Source organism: Columba livia, chromosome 1 (genome assembly GCF_036013475.1).
Source record: "Columba livia isolate bColLiv1 breed racing homer chromosome 1, bColLiv1.pat.W.v2, whole genome shotgun sequence".
NCBI classification, from domain to species: domain Eukaryota; kingdom Metazoa; phylum Chordata; class Aves; order Columbiformes; family Columbidae; genus Columba; species Columba livia.
The window spans coordinates 45,187,903-45,203,748 of NC_088602.1; the positions used below are offsets into that span (position 1 = coordinate 45,187,903).

Genomic DNA, 15,846 nt, shown 5'->3' on the forward strand with positions numbered 1-15,846 from the left:
GCAAAAGATGAGTGCAGCAACTCAGTTTGGCTCACAGAGAAGATATGGAAAGAAAAACGTTGTTTAAAATTATCTTTTCCTACTTGAACTTTTAATATAATGTTAAAATGAAATCAAGTACTTTTTTAGAGAACCATAATACTATACATGAATATTCCAGAAAATGTATCTTCTTCCTGCTATTTCATTAACTTTTCTGCTTGCTACATGTCTGCTCCTGTACTGGCAGAAATTGGTTAGGACACCTGCTCTCTCCTGGCTCCAGGGCCCAGGTCAGGATGGAAGAAACTTTGCTGTGGTGGAGCATAATACCAACTCGCCCAATGTTTGTGGTTGCCATAGGGCCCAGAGCCCAGCGTGACACCTGCTCAGGCGCGCTGAGAACGGCCTTGCTAAGACAGGGCTTTAGTCCCAAGCCCTGAGTACGGGGAGCGGAGAAGTCACAAAGATTTTGTTGCGGTGTATCGGGGTCAGAGACACGAGTGAAATAGATCAATGGGCACTAGTGGGGGTGCTGTGAGCAAAAGCAGAATTGAAGCAAACGCTGTTGAGGGAAGCCCGGAGAGGGAGCTGTGCGGCTCCAGCCCTGCCCCGGGCATCTCGGCTTCGGTCATTTTGTGTGAAAAGAGTTCAAAGCAAAGCGTGGATTTCTCGTGGTTGAAAAGGCTCATAATTTAGTCCCCAAACGGGGCAATGCTGCAGAAGAGCGCGGAGGCTTCTTCCTCCAATCCCGCAGCCCCGGCTCACGGCGCTGCCGGTGTCGGCGAGTGCAGACCCGCTGGTGAGGCGATGAGGGAGCCGGCCGGGGGAGCCGGTGGCCCGCAGGGCAGTCTCTCCCGGCCGGGGGCGGTGAGGGGGGCGGCAGGTGGCGGGGGCCGGGGCGGAGGTGGCCGGCCCTGAAAGGTGCGATTGTCCCCAGCTATTCCTGGTATGCGCCGGGGAGGGAGCCGCCGGGGGCGGCCTCCACCGGGCGGGAGGGCGAGGGGGCACCGCGGCCCGGTGGGACGGAGCCGCCGCCGCCACCTTCCCCGCGGGGGGTGCAGCCCCTCCCGGGCGTCCGGCTGCCCCCGGCGGGGCGCGGCGCTGCTTTCCAGCCTAGAGGCTCCTCCGAATTCTTGCGGTCGGGCTCCCGGGAGGGGGAGCTCCGCGGGGAGGAGGCGGAGGGGGAGGAGGCGGCGCGGCGAGCGTTAAAAGGAGGCAGCTGAATGACAGCGGCTGCTCCCCGCGCCCCCACCCCGCCGCAGGACCGGCTGCTCGGTGCCGCCGCCGCCCACCCCCAATCGCTCACTCACTGCCGGCCATGGAAGCGAGAGAGGACGCGGAGTGCGACTGCCAGGCGGCGTTCGCCGAAGCTCAGCGATGGGTAGAGGTGAGGGCGTCGCTCGGTCCCCTCAAGTGTCACCCCCCAGACCCCGGCCTCGCTGGGCCGCCCGTCCCCCCGCTTCCCCATCGCGGGTCGGGGGGCTTGCTGGCTGCACCCCCCGGACGGGCACAAGGGCACCCCCGTCGAGCTGGAGCGCCAGAGACGCGGCTCCCAAACTTTTTGTTTCTCTGTCGGCAGCTGCGGGTTGCTATTTTTAGAAGGTATCGTGAAAGCTTGCGGAGATCTGTTTTTTCAGTATCGCCAAGGCCCCCCTCCCCAAAATCCAAATTAAAGGCTGGTCGGGCTCCCCTCCTGTCATTAAGGCTTGTAATTTCTTGCTATCTTGTAAATTACTTCTTTAGAGCTTGCTTTGAGACGGTCTGAATTAAAGGCACTCTTTCCTGTCTCAGAAGAGTTCAGGACAGAGCGTAACCTGAAATTACAGTCATTTTCTTCTATTTTTAAACATGAGTGTCCGACTGTACCTAGCCCTTGACGTAAATATCCGTGTTTCTGTGTCATTAACACACAATCACGCTGCTGCAGTATATGTTAATACATGCGACAGGACGTTGCTCCTGGGGGTACCTGAGTGTGTGTCTGTGGGTACAGCCCGGCTGGGCAAGAAGGTGCTTTGAGAAAAGTTAGAAAGACTGAACAGCCTCACCTAGAGTCATCATGTGCTTTTAAAGAGGAGTTTTAGCGTGCTGGTTTATATGTATTTTAACATACTAAGCTCACTTCTTTGCACCCTTTCACTTGAGGTGAAACTTCTACTGTCAGAAGTGCCATCCCAGGAACTTTCAAGTGCATATTCAAAGAAGGGTGTTTGTTTTTTACTCCCCCCATCTTCACAAGCTTGTCAAGACCTGAGTCCGGGCTTCTTTGTTTCCTCTGTAAAACGATGACATCTAGTGCTTAAAATCTATTGAGAATTTTGAACTGAGAGCATTGTAGGTGAGGATATCACAGGTGACTTCCACCAAGTGTCAGTTTTTATATCATCAGTGGGTGTAGGAAGTTAAAGCAGTCCTAGCTTCTCCAACTATCAATTTTGTAAGAGCTAGAAGTGTGTTTAGGTAATTAAAGCATTTTTCTTCCGCGTATATGCTGCTTTCTTTAAATTGGCAAAGCTTACTTTAAATAGTTTCATTAAGGTGATGTAATGTCATCTTTGAAAATCCAGTTTTAAGGGTTTGGGTATTTTTTTCTAATTATTCTTCATTTGATACTGGCTGGTTGTACTATTCCTACAAAAGGCTCCCTCTTTGCCTGCCAGTAGCACATGGGAGCACTAGCAAAGTGATGTAAGTGTAAAGCATGTGCTGTTTGTATAGTGGAAAAACCTTATGTTCAGCTTCCTCCCTTCCTCATCTAAATCATGTGGCTATGCTTTGTTTCTGATATGTGAAAGCTGTTCTCATTTTCAAGTAACTTTTAAACTTACTCATTGGAGAAACCTTTTATTTCAAATTGAGTAACTGAAAAACCTGAAGGTATTGATAAACAGGATGGTAAGAATTCTCTAATGTTGAAGGAAAACGTAAATATTTATTTCCCTATGGAATAAGGTTTGTGTTTCACAGAGTCTGTTGTGTTTCTCTACTTTTAAAATCCAAATGGATTAAAAACCCAAGACGAACCGTTTCCGTTGTTGTCTGAGAAGAGTAAAGATATTTTTAGAGTAATGAGATGTCCCAGGGTTTTGTGGATCTTCATGAAATGCAATGGTGTATACATGACCGAGAGTGAAACTTGGTGAGTCCTAATGATTAAGCAGTTAGTTTTGAAGATGAGGCAGATTCCCAAATATTTATGAACTTGAAGTTCTTAATGTTTTGGTGTAAGGTTTTGTGAGCCAGCTTCCCCCTAACATTAGAGGAAGATGAAAGCATACAAACACTAGCTACTATATATTTAAAAGACCAAGCAAAAATATCTTTATAAACTGTTACTGTTTCCCTTTGCTAGTGAAATCTGTGGTAACTTATTTCTGTATTTCAATACAGAGCTTTTTGTGCTTTGAGATTTAGAAAAAACTCAGAAGACCTGAGGTCAAACCCTGAAACTGAGAGCTTTTTGTAGCAGGAACGGTCAGCTGTATTTGTCATATCTAAAGGGGAAAAAAGCCACCCCAAAACATCAAAAAAGTTTCACCCCATCAGTTCTTGAATCTTTTGGTGAGATAAAATTGTGTCTTGGTCAGGTCCCTCTTCTGCCTGTTCCCAGCTGGAGTCTTCACATTGTATGGCAGCCACTGGCTGGTGAGAGCTGAAACGTTTGATTGTAGTTTATACGCTGTAAAAAAGACCAGCCAACAACTTGATTAAGAGTAATAACAAAAAGTTGCATCTGATATCTGGGTTGGTTAATGAAAGACTCTGTTCTTTAATTCAGATTCATGTTGAGGCGTATTTTATGATAATGCAGGTAAGGCAGGTCTGTAGTCTTCACAGCACAAAGACCTCTTCAAGTGTAGTCCCCAAGCTCTTGTAAAATAGGTTTTGTGTGCTGTGGTGAACTGAGATGTGGAAATGCTGTTGCTGGTATTGGTTACTCCAGCTGGAGATGGCTAGTCACTCTGGGAGACTGTTGAGGGCATGTTTTGGGGAAAGAGTAGTCACTTTCTGTGTAAAACTCAGACTGTTTCTGGTGTCCCTAATGTGGATGCCAGCACTAGTTAGTGGTGTTGGGTTCTTGCATCTGGGACTTCTGGAGTCTTCAGAGCTCTGCCTGTGACAACTGGTGCTGGTCAAACTCACGTGCAGCTCAGCCTTTCCTTGGCACCTCAGCTGGGCAGATGGCGTGTGCTGAGACCAGAATAAAACACTGAAACAACACAACTTAGATATAGTTTCTCTAAGGTAGAGCTGTGTTTGCCAAAGCTAGAAATAGCTGGGTTAAAATTACTTTACTGCGTTCTGTTCCATATTATAACTTGAGCAAGCCAAGAGCTGTTCCTCCAAACCAAAGCATTCTTCCCCCAGCTATTAAATATCCCAGACTGCCGAGTCTGTTTTCCTGCTTCAAGATGTGGGAGGGCAGTCTGCCTTTTCCTCTTTGCAGCCCACCACAAAGTTCATCCTTGTGAACGAAATACCCTTCACCATTGTAGGGGAGATGCCCCTCTAAAAGTTCAAGAGGAAATAAAAGTGCATGCTGCTTTCTTGTAAAACCTCTCAGCTTTTGACTCCTGTTCTGTGTCTTAAATGAACCCTAATCCTCAGGTGAATGTCTGGGGTTTGAAACTGTTTGCTAAAGCAACTTGAAACCTGACCCACAAAGTCTGTAAATCTTTAGTTAGAGTGCCCTGAGGCAAATAATACTATTTTTTTTCTTTCCGTGATGTAGTCAAATGTACAGATCCTGTCTGAGGGAGGGCGGGCAGTGAGCGTGTGCCTGAATGAATTGTTGGAGGGAAGCAGCAGGGCTGTAGGAAAGCACGTGGAGCAACCTCGATAAATCCACTGAAGTGAAAAACAGGTGTTGGGCCAAGTAACTCTTAGTATCGCAAGCTGTTGCAAGACCTCTTGGGGGCTGAATTTCTCCCCCTTATAACTGATCTAGACTTGTTAAAAGCGGATGTTCAGAGAGCTACTAATGTAAACTGGTGCCGTTGTCGAGAGCATCAATCTCAGAGTTGCAAGCAGGACCCTGTAGTCCTGGGACAGTCCCTCATGCAGGGACACTGGAGCGGAACAGGAGTCCTTTCTAGTGCTACCACTGCCCCGTGGAGTGAGGTACTCCACTGTTAGGATTTCTGTAGCAAGATAAGGTTTTTATAATTTTCCATAGGAGCATTAGAGAGCCCAGAATGTCTGGATGGCAGCTACAGATACCTCTGTTCGTATTTGCCATGGCCATTAAATAGGTAGTGAAATAGCCTCATTTATCTGCATGCTGTTGTGTGTGCTCACAACTTCATTTATTATTGTGTTACAGTGTGCTTTTCAGAGTCCAAAACTGTCTTCCTGTGTGATTTAAAAGTGTCTGCTACATTTTGGATGTTGGAAAATGATTTGGGGGCTTTTGTTTTTCTCTTTATCCAGGAAAAATATATGTGTGTATGCATACACCCCCACCTGCTCAGAAGATCAAAAAAGCAGATTTGCAGTGTAGCTTGGTAGGAAAAGTCAGCTCAAGGATAAAACTTGAGAGCCAGGACTACTTACTGAACTCTTTTCCTTTGGAGCAACAGTACAGCAATCAAATCCAGTGGCCGGTTTCTGACATGTGGTCACCAAATGTTTCTATTTGTTGAAACTGTTTGAAATCTGCATTTCTACTGTATATTTTTATGGTTTCTGCAGATGCGGCGAGAAGTCTAGCAGTGATGCTTTCCCTCTGTTTGCATAGAGATCTTACCTCAGTGATTATCTTGTTTTGTTTTTCCCTCAAGCATGAATCTAATGCATACAGTGTGGTATGGCAGGTGGGAGGAGTAACTTTAGAGACAGAAGACCCATCTTAGAATTCAAATCCTCTTCTTGTAGGTACTTTTATTTCAGTTGAACTCATCATTATGAAGAGGTTTTTCTCAGATAGTGTGTAGGGAGCCAGTAGATGTCCTGGATGGTGTCAGGATGAAAAATGTGTGAATTAAAAGGCAAAACCTATATATTGTGTTGCTTAAACTGTGTCTAATACTGGGTAGTTCTGTCAAGTCATAAAACCTGGGTGGGCTGGTTTCTGGAGAACTTCTAACAGCGCTGCTGCCAAAGTCCTGGCTCACGTCTACATAAGGGATGTATTTAACCCTCTTTGAGGTGAATGCATCAATATTTCATTATTGTGTGTAGATCCTTGGCAGTGAGCCCCTGCATGGAGCAAATCTAAGTGTATTCAATTAGTATATAAATATGAATTGATACATAAGTATTCATGCTGTTAAGTAAAGACAGTGAGAATGTAAATCCTAGAAATAATGTTCTTCTCCACTGGCTACAGACTATGAAAGTGCTGTGGCAAAATGTCGTATAAGAGAGCTAGCAATAATGTTTTGGAGGGAAGGCGTGACAGTAACACTCTTTTATCTGGCTGAACATTATTTTCTCTATTAACTCATTGTCCCCGTCCTGCTGGACCTCAGGAAAGGTATCTGTGGTGATATGTTTGAGAGAAAAATGGGACTAATTTTTTTTTGCTTGAGATTAAGATGTGTTTCCTGCTTTCTGCAAGCTGCATTCATATATTTTCCAGTTAAGCCTAGACTCGAATTTCTCAGAGATGCTCGAAGTCTGTCCTGTGCGATGGACACGCGTAGCTTTGAGCTGGGTTCACAGTGTAGTTTTCTTTGTGGCTGGTTTCTCTTTGTAGTTTTGAGTGTTGTTTTAAAATTTCATATGAAAGCAGCATCTGCAGGCACTTTAAGATGGGAATTAACTTGATTATAGAAATGGATGTGTCTTCTATATTGGGGAACTACATTGCAGCTACAGGGGTTCTGCTGACAGTTCTGGCCGGACTTTTGTTTTCTTCTGTTCTGTGTTTTGCGGTTACCAGCTACAGGCAGTCATGGTGTTACTTTGGTTCTTTTCCTCCTGTCTTTTTGTTTGTCTGTTTTATGAACTGTGACCTGGTTCGTTCTTCAGTTTTGTGAGGTCACTTGTTTGTTTGTTTGGTTTTGTTCCCATCTTTTGGGGAGGAGGCAAAATGATGATGTCCATGTTCAGCATGGTTCCCCTCTTCCCAACCCTCCCCGTTACTATGGACTTGCTTTTAGCACTCTTTCTTTGGCAAATACTGGGTTTTGGTCCAAATTATTAGGTATTTTATGAGCACTTGGGTGTATTACATTAGACTGTGACCTTGCTGAGCTTTGGAAAACACTTGAGTTTTATTGTGTTGTAAGAACCAGAGACATTCCAGCTGTTTCTTGTACCTACCACTCCTCCTCTTTCAAGTTCCTTTATCCACTCCTGGAGGAGGTTTATTTTTAAAACAAAACAAAAAGTCCCCAACCTTTTCTGCTTAACGAGACTAACATAACTCCTTCACTATAATTTTTTAAATGGGCTTTCCAACTTCAGCAATTTAATGAAAAACAGCACATGCTCTCAGACCTGGTGTATTCGAAATGCTTCTGCTGGTCTGAAGTTGTGCTTGACACACCTTACTTATTATCCAAGTTACCTCAGGAGAAGTGTTTTTGTTTTGCTGTTTCTCACATATCTGAATACTGTCAATCCAAGTGAGAATCTAACTTTAAACGAATGTAGTGAATAAACTACTTAAAAATAGGTTGTTTGGTTCCTTGTGCTGTGAGCTTCTGCAAGCAGTTGTAAATGTAGCGTTTATGAATAGTGTTACATTTGTATTTTTCCAATGAAATTAAAGATGTATGGATCTGACTTACAGTGTGATGGCTTCAAGCTGAATGTTTAGCTGTAAAACTTTCACAGAGAAACTTAATTTCAACAGTGTTTTGCATTTGTGGTACAAAACGTTTGCGTTTGGGATTATTTTGGAAAGGCATGAGGATTATAAGATTTTATTTTTTTGTCAGTGCTGGGTGTGTTGGCACATTTTTTTTTGTACCAGCTCATGTGAAAGTCCTGACTTTTGTTTCTGGATGTGATTCAGCTTTCACTCATTAGTATTAGGAAAAAAAAATTATACACCAACTTTGGCATATAGTTATTACTACACTAGTCAAGTCAAAATCATTGTCATGTAGTACAGCTTTAAAGGAATATCTGGATTGGGACCAATTCAACTGCGTAGGCAGTGAAAACGTTAGGGTGTTGGACCAAGCTGTCCTCCTAGGGTAAGTCCCACAAGGAGGTGGTTTAGTGTTAGTGCCAGGCTGTTATCACAGCAGGGTGTGATTGAAACTTCTGTGCTGGCACGTCCTTCTCCTGTCTTCTTTGTAGTGGCAGTGGTGATTGTCTGACCCTCTGGTCATTTGGCTCTAGGAGTTCACCTGATGATGGAGACGTGGCCTGTCCTGTGGTTTTGAGGCTTGGCTTTTGGGAGGAGAGATGGGCACCAGCGCTCACACCAAGGAAGAGGTGGCAATGGAGGTGGCCTTTTGGTGGCAGCTCACTGTTGGGTTGCAGCTGAGCCAGTGGGATGAAGAGAGACAGGTATCTCAATGTAGACAAGCTGCCTCTTTCCCTGGAGGTCTCTCAAGTCACCTGGTTCTGCTCATCGCCCGTCTCTCTGCTTTGTATGACTTGGGAGCTCTTTGCTGGGTTGAGGTACAAGCTAGACACCTGAATTAGGGAGTCTGGCTTCCAGCCATAAATAACTTCTTCAGGATTAATTTCATGAGGCTTATAAATACAATTGGAGCTGTTTTAAATAGAGACTCTGCCAGGAGTTTCTAGGCAAAGGCATTTGAAAGTATTTTATATGCTTCTACATTGCTTTCTGCTATGGCAGAAGCAGCCCTTGCATCTTGCTGGAGTTTTGTTGGTTGGGAAATGGCCCTTCAGAAGTATTGGGCCATATGGCTCAGCAGTTCCGCAGTGAACCTCACCTGCCCTTCGGGAGTGCAATCTAATCCCAGATCTAATCTTCAGTGTTATTTGCAAATTCTTTCCTGGAAGTACTTTATTGCCCCCACTGTTTTTTATTTATTTATTATTTTATCCTTCAGGAAGGAATTTGAAAAATCTAGCTTGTGGAATTTGGTCTGAGACTTCCTATGTGGTCAAATTACCGTGTCAGCTGGTAATTCACGATGTGATAAAGAACGGAAGCAAGAAAAGCCAGATGTCAAAATGGCTTAGGAAAAGAGGAAGAAAAACTAAGATCCAGGTTTGACAGTATAGGGGTGGGAGGTTTGTAGCAACAACTGTTGGACTGCCTTGAAATGCTTCTTTGGATGCTCGTTCAGGTTAAGTGAAGCCTGGGACAAAGGTAGGCATAACTGCATCTCCACTCTAGGAAAAACCTCTTTTGCCCTTCATGTCACTGTGCTCCATTTGCCTAAATTGTGCCACTGACAAAATGCATGTTTTTCATGCACTTGAAAATGTAATCATGAGCGAAAATGAGCCAGATAGTTCACTGTGGGTTCTTTTGCAAATAGAAGGGGTTGTAACAAAGTGACATCAACTAACTTAACTGACCACAAGGGTCTCACCTTTCTTTTATATATATATATATATATATATATATCTTTGGGGTTTTTTTAATGCCAGGTGGGCATCCTTGTTGCAAGTTCTCAGCATTAAATAAAGAGGTTGCATGGAGTTGCTGTTATTTGGACTGAATGAAAATAGGGTAAGGATGAAGACATGAGCTCCAGGTACAGATGGATATCTTCCACAGACATTTGCCTGATGCTCTGGAGGGGAAAAAACCCTGATATAATAAACATTGACTCTATGGTTATTCAGGAGGGTATTGCTTCACAACTACGAGTCCTACGTGTTGACTAAGTTTTTCAAAGACAAATCACCATTAAAATGCACAGACTGGGTTGCTCACTAAGCACCTAGCTTTCGTGCCTCTGATAAAATCCAAAAGTCCTCTGTGACGTTGGGGTAGGTCTTGCAGACACGGCCTGTATTCTCATTTGAGAGCATCATTAAGAGAGTCCAGGAAGTTCTGCATCTCAGGTACTGGTGGATGGGGCTGGGAGCTGCGCGCTGTGGATAAATGACAAAGAAGGGAGGCTTGGAAAGGGAAGGGGAGAGATGTGCTCCTAAGCTTGTTAGTAAATAACTACTTTTTCCTTCTTACTGGAGTGAATTTCTTAACCTAGTAAGTATTTAAATAATGAAATTTTGTAGAACGTACCGGCTTTTTAAATCTGGGTGTTTTTTTTACATTTGTTTTGCATTTTGGTCATTTAAAAGATTGGGAGGATACAGTCTCAAACTGCTCTAAATTTCTGAATGTGTTATTACATTTATTTTAATATTTTCTCTTACATATTTGTAAAATCAGTATCTCATGTGCTTTCTCTTACATAATTGTAAAATCAGTATCTCATCTACTTTCCTACCGTGGGGTGTGGAAGTCTGCTGTTAGATCTGGCTGAAAAATGCATGTATGGGTGTACCTATGGTTCCTTTTTTGTTTCCTTTCTTACCCCTGCAGCTAAGAATTTTTTTTTTTGTTTAATATGGCAACTAAAATCCTGTGACATTCCATTTTTGCAGTGGATTCTTTGAGCTTTCCTTGTGAAAACTCTCTTCCCTTGAAAATTACAGTAAAAAGGTGAATGTTCTTTTCCTATAGTTGTACCATAGTTAAGAAAAAATAATGCTATTAAATCACATCTGGTTCTCAGTGTATTTTGTCTAATTTTGTCAGAATACAAAATACTTAATGTACACGCTTCAGCAACAAGATTTGATCTTGGCATGCGGGCAAGTCTCTTTGCACAAGCTGTATCTACTGGTCAAGCTGACAAAACGTGAGGATGGAGAAGCGTTTCCCAGCATCTAAGCAGCTGCTTTTGGGAGCCTGGCAGTGATTTGGTTTCCTGTGTCTGGTGCGTAGATGGGTGAGATGCGATCCAGCCGTGCAGATTTCCCGCAGTGACTCATCTGGTTGTTTTCTCTTTCCTCTGTGATCAGCGAAGGAGGTAGGATAGAGGAGGGTGTCTCTCAGGCAGTAGAAGACATCTCGAATGTCAGGCTACCTTTGAGATACAGGGGAGTGAAATATGGAAAGGATGTTGGTGTGCCTCGGCTGTTTTTAAAGGTATGCCTACCTTCCTCACCTATTTTTTTTATTTTTTTAATTTCCTTAGGGTGTTATTCCTAATGCAGCTGTGTTGTGGTTGTAGCTCGGCTATGTCTTATCTTTATTCTTGCACTGTTGTGCAGTCCGGGAGTGGATGAACCTGATGCAGGCTCATTTTAACAGACACTGCTCCTGGGGGAGGGATATGGAGAAGAGATCTGGATCTCCAGATCCTTCTTATCCCAACCTCAGCATGTGCTTTTCCACTCAAGTAAGGAAGCGTACGTGTCTTTATTTCTTCTTGAAGCAGGGGATATATATTCCCCTTTGGGAAGGGATACTTTTCCGCAGACTGCTAGTGGTGGTAGATACGCACCAATTTTTAGTCTGTTTAACCCATTGTTTCATCTACCAATGCATATAATGTCGCTTAGATTGCACATAGTGTTTTTTATTTTTGACAGAGAGGTGGATTAAGACCTTTCAGTGCTTTGACTGTGTCTACCTACCTCATGTGGGCTGAGAATTGGAAGCAGTGTGGCCCCTGTCACACAGAAATCCACATGAACCAGATTAGGTCTGGCAGGAATACCCACGTATTCTAAAGCGTTATGCAACATAAACATCCTTTGAGATTAGGATGCTACGAGTTAATTGCAGCCAGACACAGCTCATCATGATCTTCATCTGAAGAGCCTGGATATTGCTCAGCTTTCTGTTTTGTGGGAGAGGATTTAAAGTAGGAAACCTGCCTCTGTGTAACTTCTATAGTTTGTCAGAAAAACTTTCTCAGAGTACTAATAATAGATAGGTTCCTCAACTATTGTAAAAGTATATGGCTGGTCATCTATTTAAGAGTTTGATGGTCTTAGTTATAGAATGCAGCATCCTTACCACGAGAAGCGTCTGTTGGAGAAGCTTCTCTTGAGAAAGCTGCTTTAAATCCTCTGATGTTTAGAGGTAGGTATGTGGCTTTTGTGTGCCACTTTCTTTCTTCTGTTAGATGTGTAATACTGTGATACAAGAATTAAAGTCTCTGTGTAAATGTTAGCATAATATATCCCTTCCAATCTACTTTTAAAATAGGTTTAATTCCATTATTCGGAAGGGAAGTAGGTAACATAAGGGAGATGCTGATAAAAATCCATCCTGCAGTGAGACCAGTCTGATGGGCAGGGTGATGCATTGAGGATCTTAGTGTGTAACAAGAAAGACTCTGGGAATTGAATGTTATTGTAACACCAGCAATCAGGTACCAGATATCATTGCACATGTGTGGTGTTGTCACATTCCTCAACTTAGTAAGAGAAGTTTTGGCCATCTTCTTAACTTCTGTGAGCAGCTCCTGTTTATTGGTCCAGTTTACATGATTGTCTCTTATTTTAGCGCATGTTTTGTGGCTGTGACGCTCTGTGATTTTTTTCTGCTGAGGAAATCTGGTTTTAATCTTGAATTCTAAGCTGCATTTTTTTTGGAGGCACCCAGAAGCAAGCATGAGTCTTCAGTATGAACTAGAAGTTTGATTGTTTCCTGGATATAAGTGCCAGGACACTTTCTACTTTACACTGAATTTGACCAGGGTCTGTTGCAGCAACTCCCAGCGGTCATTAAAATGTCATTTTTACTGCTGATAGTTCATTTCTACAAAGAATTAAACTGGCGTGTTTTGGAATATTTACATAGTGCAGTTCTCTCTATTAAACTTCTGGCATAATTAGGCTGCAGCGCTTTTATGGAAACACAGTTTTGGTTAAACACTACAGTGAAGCGAAGTTGTTAATGACTTCTGGAACATCATCCAAGCGCTGCTAAATCATACCTGCCAGGCTGGAGTTGTCAGAAATCTCTGCAGCAGTGGCCAGTTTCAGGGGGAGAGTTCTCCAGCAGTCAGAAAATTGGTATAATGCTATTGAAGACCCCGAAGCTCCTTGCATCTATTGATGTTTAGTGTCGACGAGTGCTTGTTGATGGTGCTTGTTGCAGATACCACTTGCTGCAGCCTCAGACGATGCCGAGTTTGCTGCATGGAGCAAACAAGCAGATCATGTTCTCCCTCTGCACAGATTAATTACTGTAACCAAGTTATTCACATATATGCAGTCTGGAAATACTAGAGGTCTTTGATCTTTAAAACTTAATGTTTGAAAATGTAAATGATGCACTGCTTTGATCTGCTTCTTAAATTAAATGGTAATTGTGAAAATTACTTTAGGCAGCTTTCCGCTTAAAGGTTTGTACTTTTCATTTCACACTATGTTAATTTTAAGCCTTATGTCATTGCTGGTTTTTCATCAGTGAATTCTGGTAAGGGGGAGATCCCTATGTTTCTACATCATCAGCAGTGTGTGTATTTAGTGATTAGACCTTAACATGCAATTCTGCTGATGCTGACTGCAGGAATTGTCAGTTTTGCCCGTCTCCCTGTATATAAAGTTTTACGTGCCCATCTGTACATTCATGGCTGGGGGGACAGGAATCATTAGGGCTGTGCAGCAGAAAAAGAGAGATTGATCTGTGTGTGCCCAGGGTGTGATTTGTTACTGAAGTTGGGAAGCGCTTGGGCACGTGCTCTGCTGGAGCCTGGTGGGGTGTCCTCCCAAGCACCACAGACTTTCTATCTGGCTTCTTCTGTGCTACTGGACTATTTGCTGTTGCTTTTCCAAATTACTGTCATCTTCTAATCAAAAACCTGCTGGGTAATTCAGGGCTACTAAAATGTTGATGGAGCTCATGCAAAGTTCAGTCTTTTCCTTACATCAGCTTTCTACTATGTGGTGGATTGTCTATCGTATTTACCATAAATGATGATAAAGACCTCTCTGCCTTTTGTCCCATTTTCTTATAAAAGGGTCCTTTGAAGTCTGAGGAACACATCAAAACTTCCAACTAGGAACTCACAAGGTTAGTTAGAATCTTATCTGTGTGTAGTAAGTTCTTTTAAGCTCCCGTTGGTTTAACGCCAACTAAAAATCAGCTGCTAAACTGAAATGAAGTTGTTAATTACCCCCTTAGTAAAATCACTTTGTGTGCGTTTCAATTATTAATATTTGTTTAGCTACATGGAAATTAAGTTTGTGGGGGAGAAGGTTCAAGGTGGTTAGTATTGTATGCCTGCCACAACAGCTTTAAGATGTACTCATGCCTGGAGGAGGTTTCGTGGGGATTTTTGTGTTTTTCTTTTTTTTGTGTGTTTTTTTGTGTTGTTGTGTGTGGGGGGGGTTTGTTTTGTTTTAGGAGCAGGTAAATATTCTTTGTTCCAGATTAAAAGAAAAAAAAAATACCCCACCAAATAGAATCTGGTTTTGGAGTTGGGTTTTCTGTTTTGAATATCATCATGTGGACCTGCTTTAACTCATGCTACAGTCCCAAAGCCTGTTTTGCTTCCTGTCTCCTGTTGATTTCCTTTAGAGATGTTTGTATTAAATTCAGCATCGTGCTGAATTACCGCATTTCTGCATTTTGCTTATTTCCGTTTGTACGTGTGCTGGTGGATCTGAGCATTCATCTGCAGTAATTTGCACAGGATATTAAACAATCTGATTGCTGTAGTGGCAGCCCTTGGAGTCAGGAGCGTGCCCAGCTGAGCTGAGCGGGAACATCTCCACTCAGAGCTGCTACAGCAGGCTGACTGTGTATTCAAACCTGGGGTTTTTATGCACAAAAGAGAGAGAAGATATCTGCAACTGGGGATAAAAACACTTGCTAGGGAAAAGAAACTTGAAATATCTTTTTTGAGGTTATGGAAATGATGTAGCTTGAGTTTCAGTGCTTCAATGTGACACCTTCTTAGTTAAAATTTCTTTGAGGTGTGTAAGGACTTATAAAACTTGCAGATAACAGTTCAAAACAAAAATGAGCTCCTTTAGACCTTTTTTTTTTTTTTTTTTTTTTAAGTTAGGCATTGGATGCTTACATTTTATTTCTCTTTGTCTTAAGCGTGGAGAATTCTAGGTCATCCTTTCTCAAAATTTCTTTTCTTCGATATGTTCCTTTGGCTTCTGTGTCCTTTTGGATAAGGAAGACTTGTAGAATTACTAAACTCTCATATACATGGGAATTAAAATTAACCGTCTGGAATGTTTGGATTGGGGGCGGAGGGGGCTCAGGAGCCCTCTGTCCTCTCCTGCGGTCAGGACAGAGAACCCCACCACTGAGGGGCTGCCCAGGAGGGGACCCTGCAGCAGGGCCATTCACTGCCACTTGTGACCCTTCAGCCTCTCTTGTCACCCAAGTCTCAGAGTCGCATCAGTGAGGTCACTGTGTATTTTTGCCCTTCTTCTTGAAGCCTTGTATGAAGGTCCTGTGGCTGGAAGTGGGGACTGATTAAACAATAAAGTACCATTTAAAAGCTGTTTCTTTAAAATATCGGGTGATGCTGAACTTTTTTTTTTTACTCTTTCTTCATAGTGATTAAACACATTTAAAGTCAAGTTAGAGCAAGTCATTAATTACAGCAGGGAATTTTTGAAGTCCAGATTTTTTTCTCGAACTTGAAGAACTTGAAACAAGTGTACTCCATAGATGCCTAAGAGCAGGTAGCTTATATTTCCAGGTGAATGATGTTGCCAGATTTTAACCTCTCTCAGTGCTCCTTTAAGCCTAGCCCAGAACTAAATGAAGTAACATAAAAGGCCTTAAGCCTCAGACCAAAGCTTTGACTTTGAATGAATTGCTCGGGATGAAGAGAAGCACTAGGTGTGTTCTGTTTCATGGATTTAAAAATGAAACAAACACAAAGTAGCGTCTGCTGCCCCATTCAGAGCAGTTCGCTGCCGGAAGAGCTTCTCTCCTGCATCCAAGCTTTCATAAACCGTCTGGAGCTCCCCACTTTTCCCCACATA

The 15,846-nt window shown here is 43.0% G+C and overlaps 1 protein-coding gene across 18 annotated transcripts in view; it reads left to right on the forward strand.

Annotated features, from left to right (window-relative positions):
• Positions 1–1,140: 1,140 nt before the first annotated feature.
• Positions 1,141–15,846, forward strand: part of LMO7 (LIM domain 7) — a 134,959-nt gene continuing 120,253 nt past the window's right edge. For 7 of the 18 annotated variants that reach the window (XM_065055896.1, XM_065055904.1, XM_065055923.1 and 4 more), the window contains exon 1: positions 1,144–1,369. In XM_065055896.1, the coding sequence (XP_064911968.1) occupies positions 1,301–1,369 (69 nt within the window). In that variant the 5' untranslated portion in view covers positions 1,144–1,300. Of the gene's footprint in view, positions 1,370–10,946; positions 11,024–15,846 lie in introns of those variants that run through there. The other 11 variants (XM_065055704.1, XM_065055941.1, XM_065055724.1 and 8 more) reach the window with 3 other exon arrangements.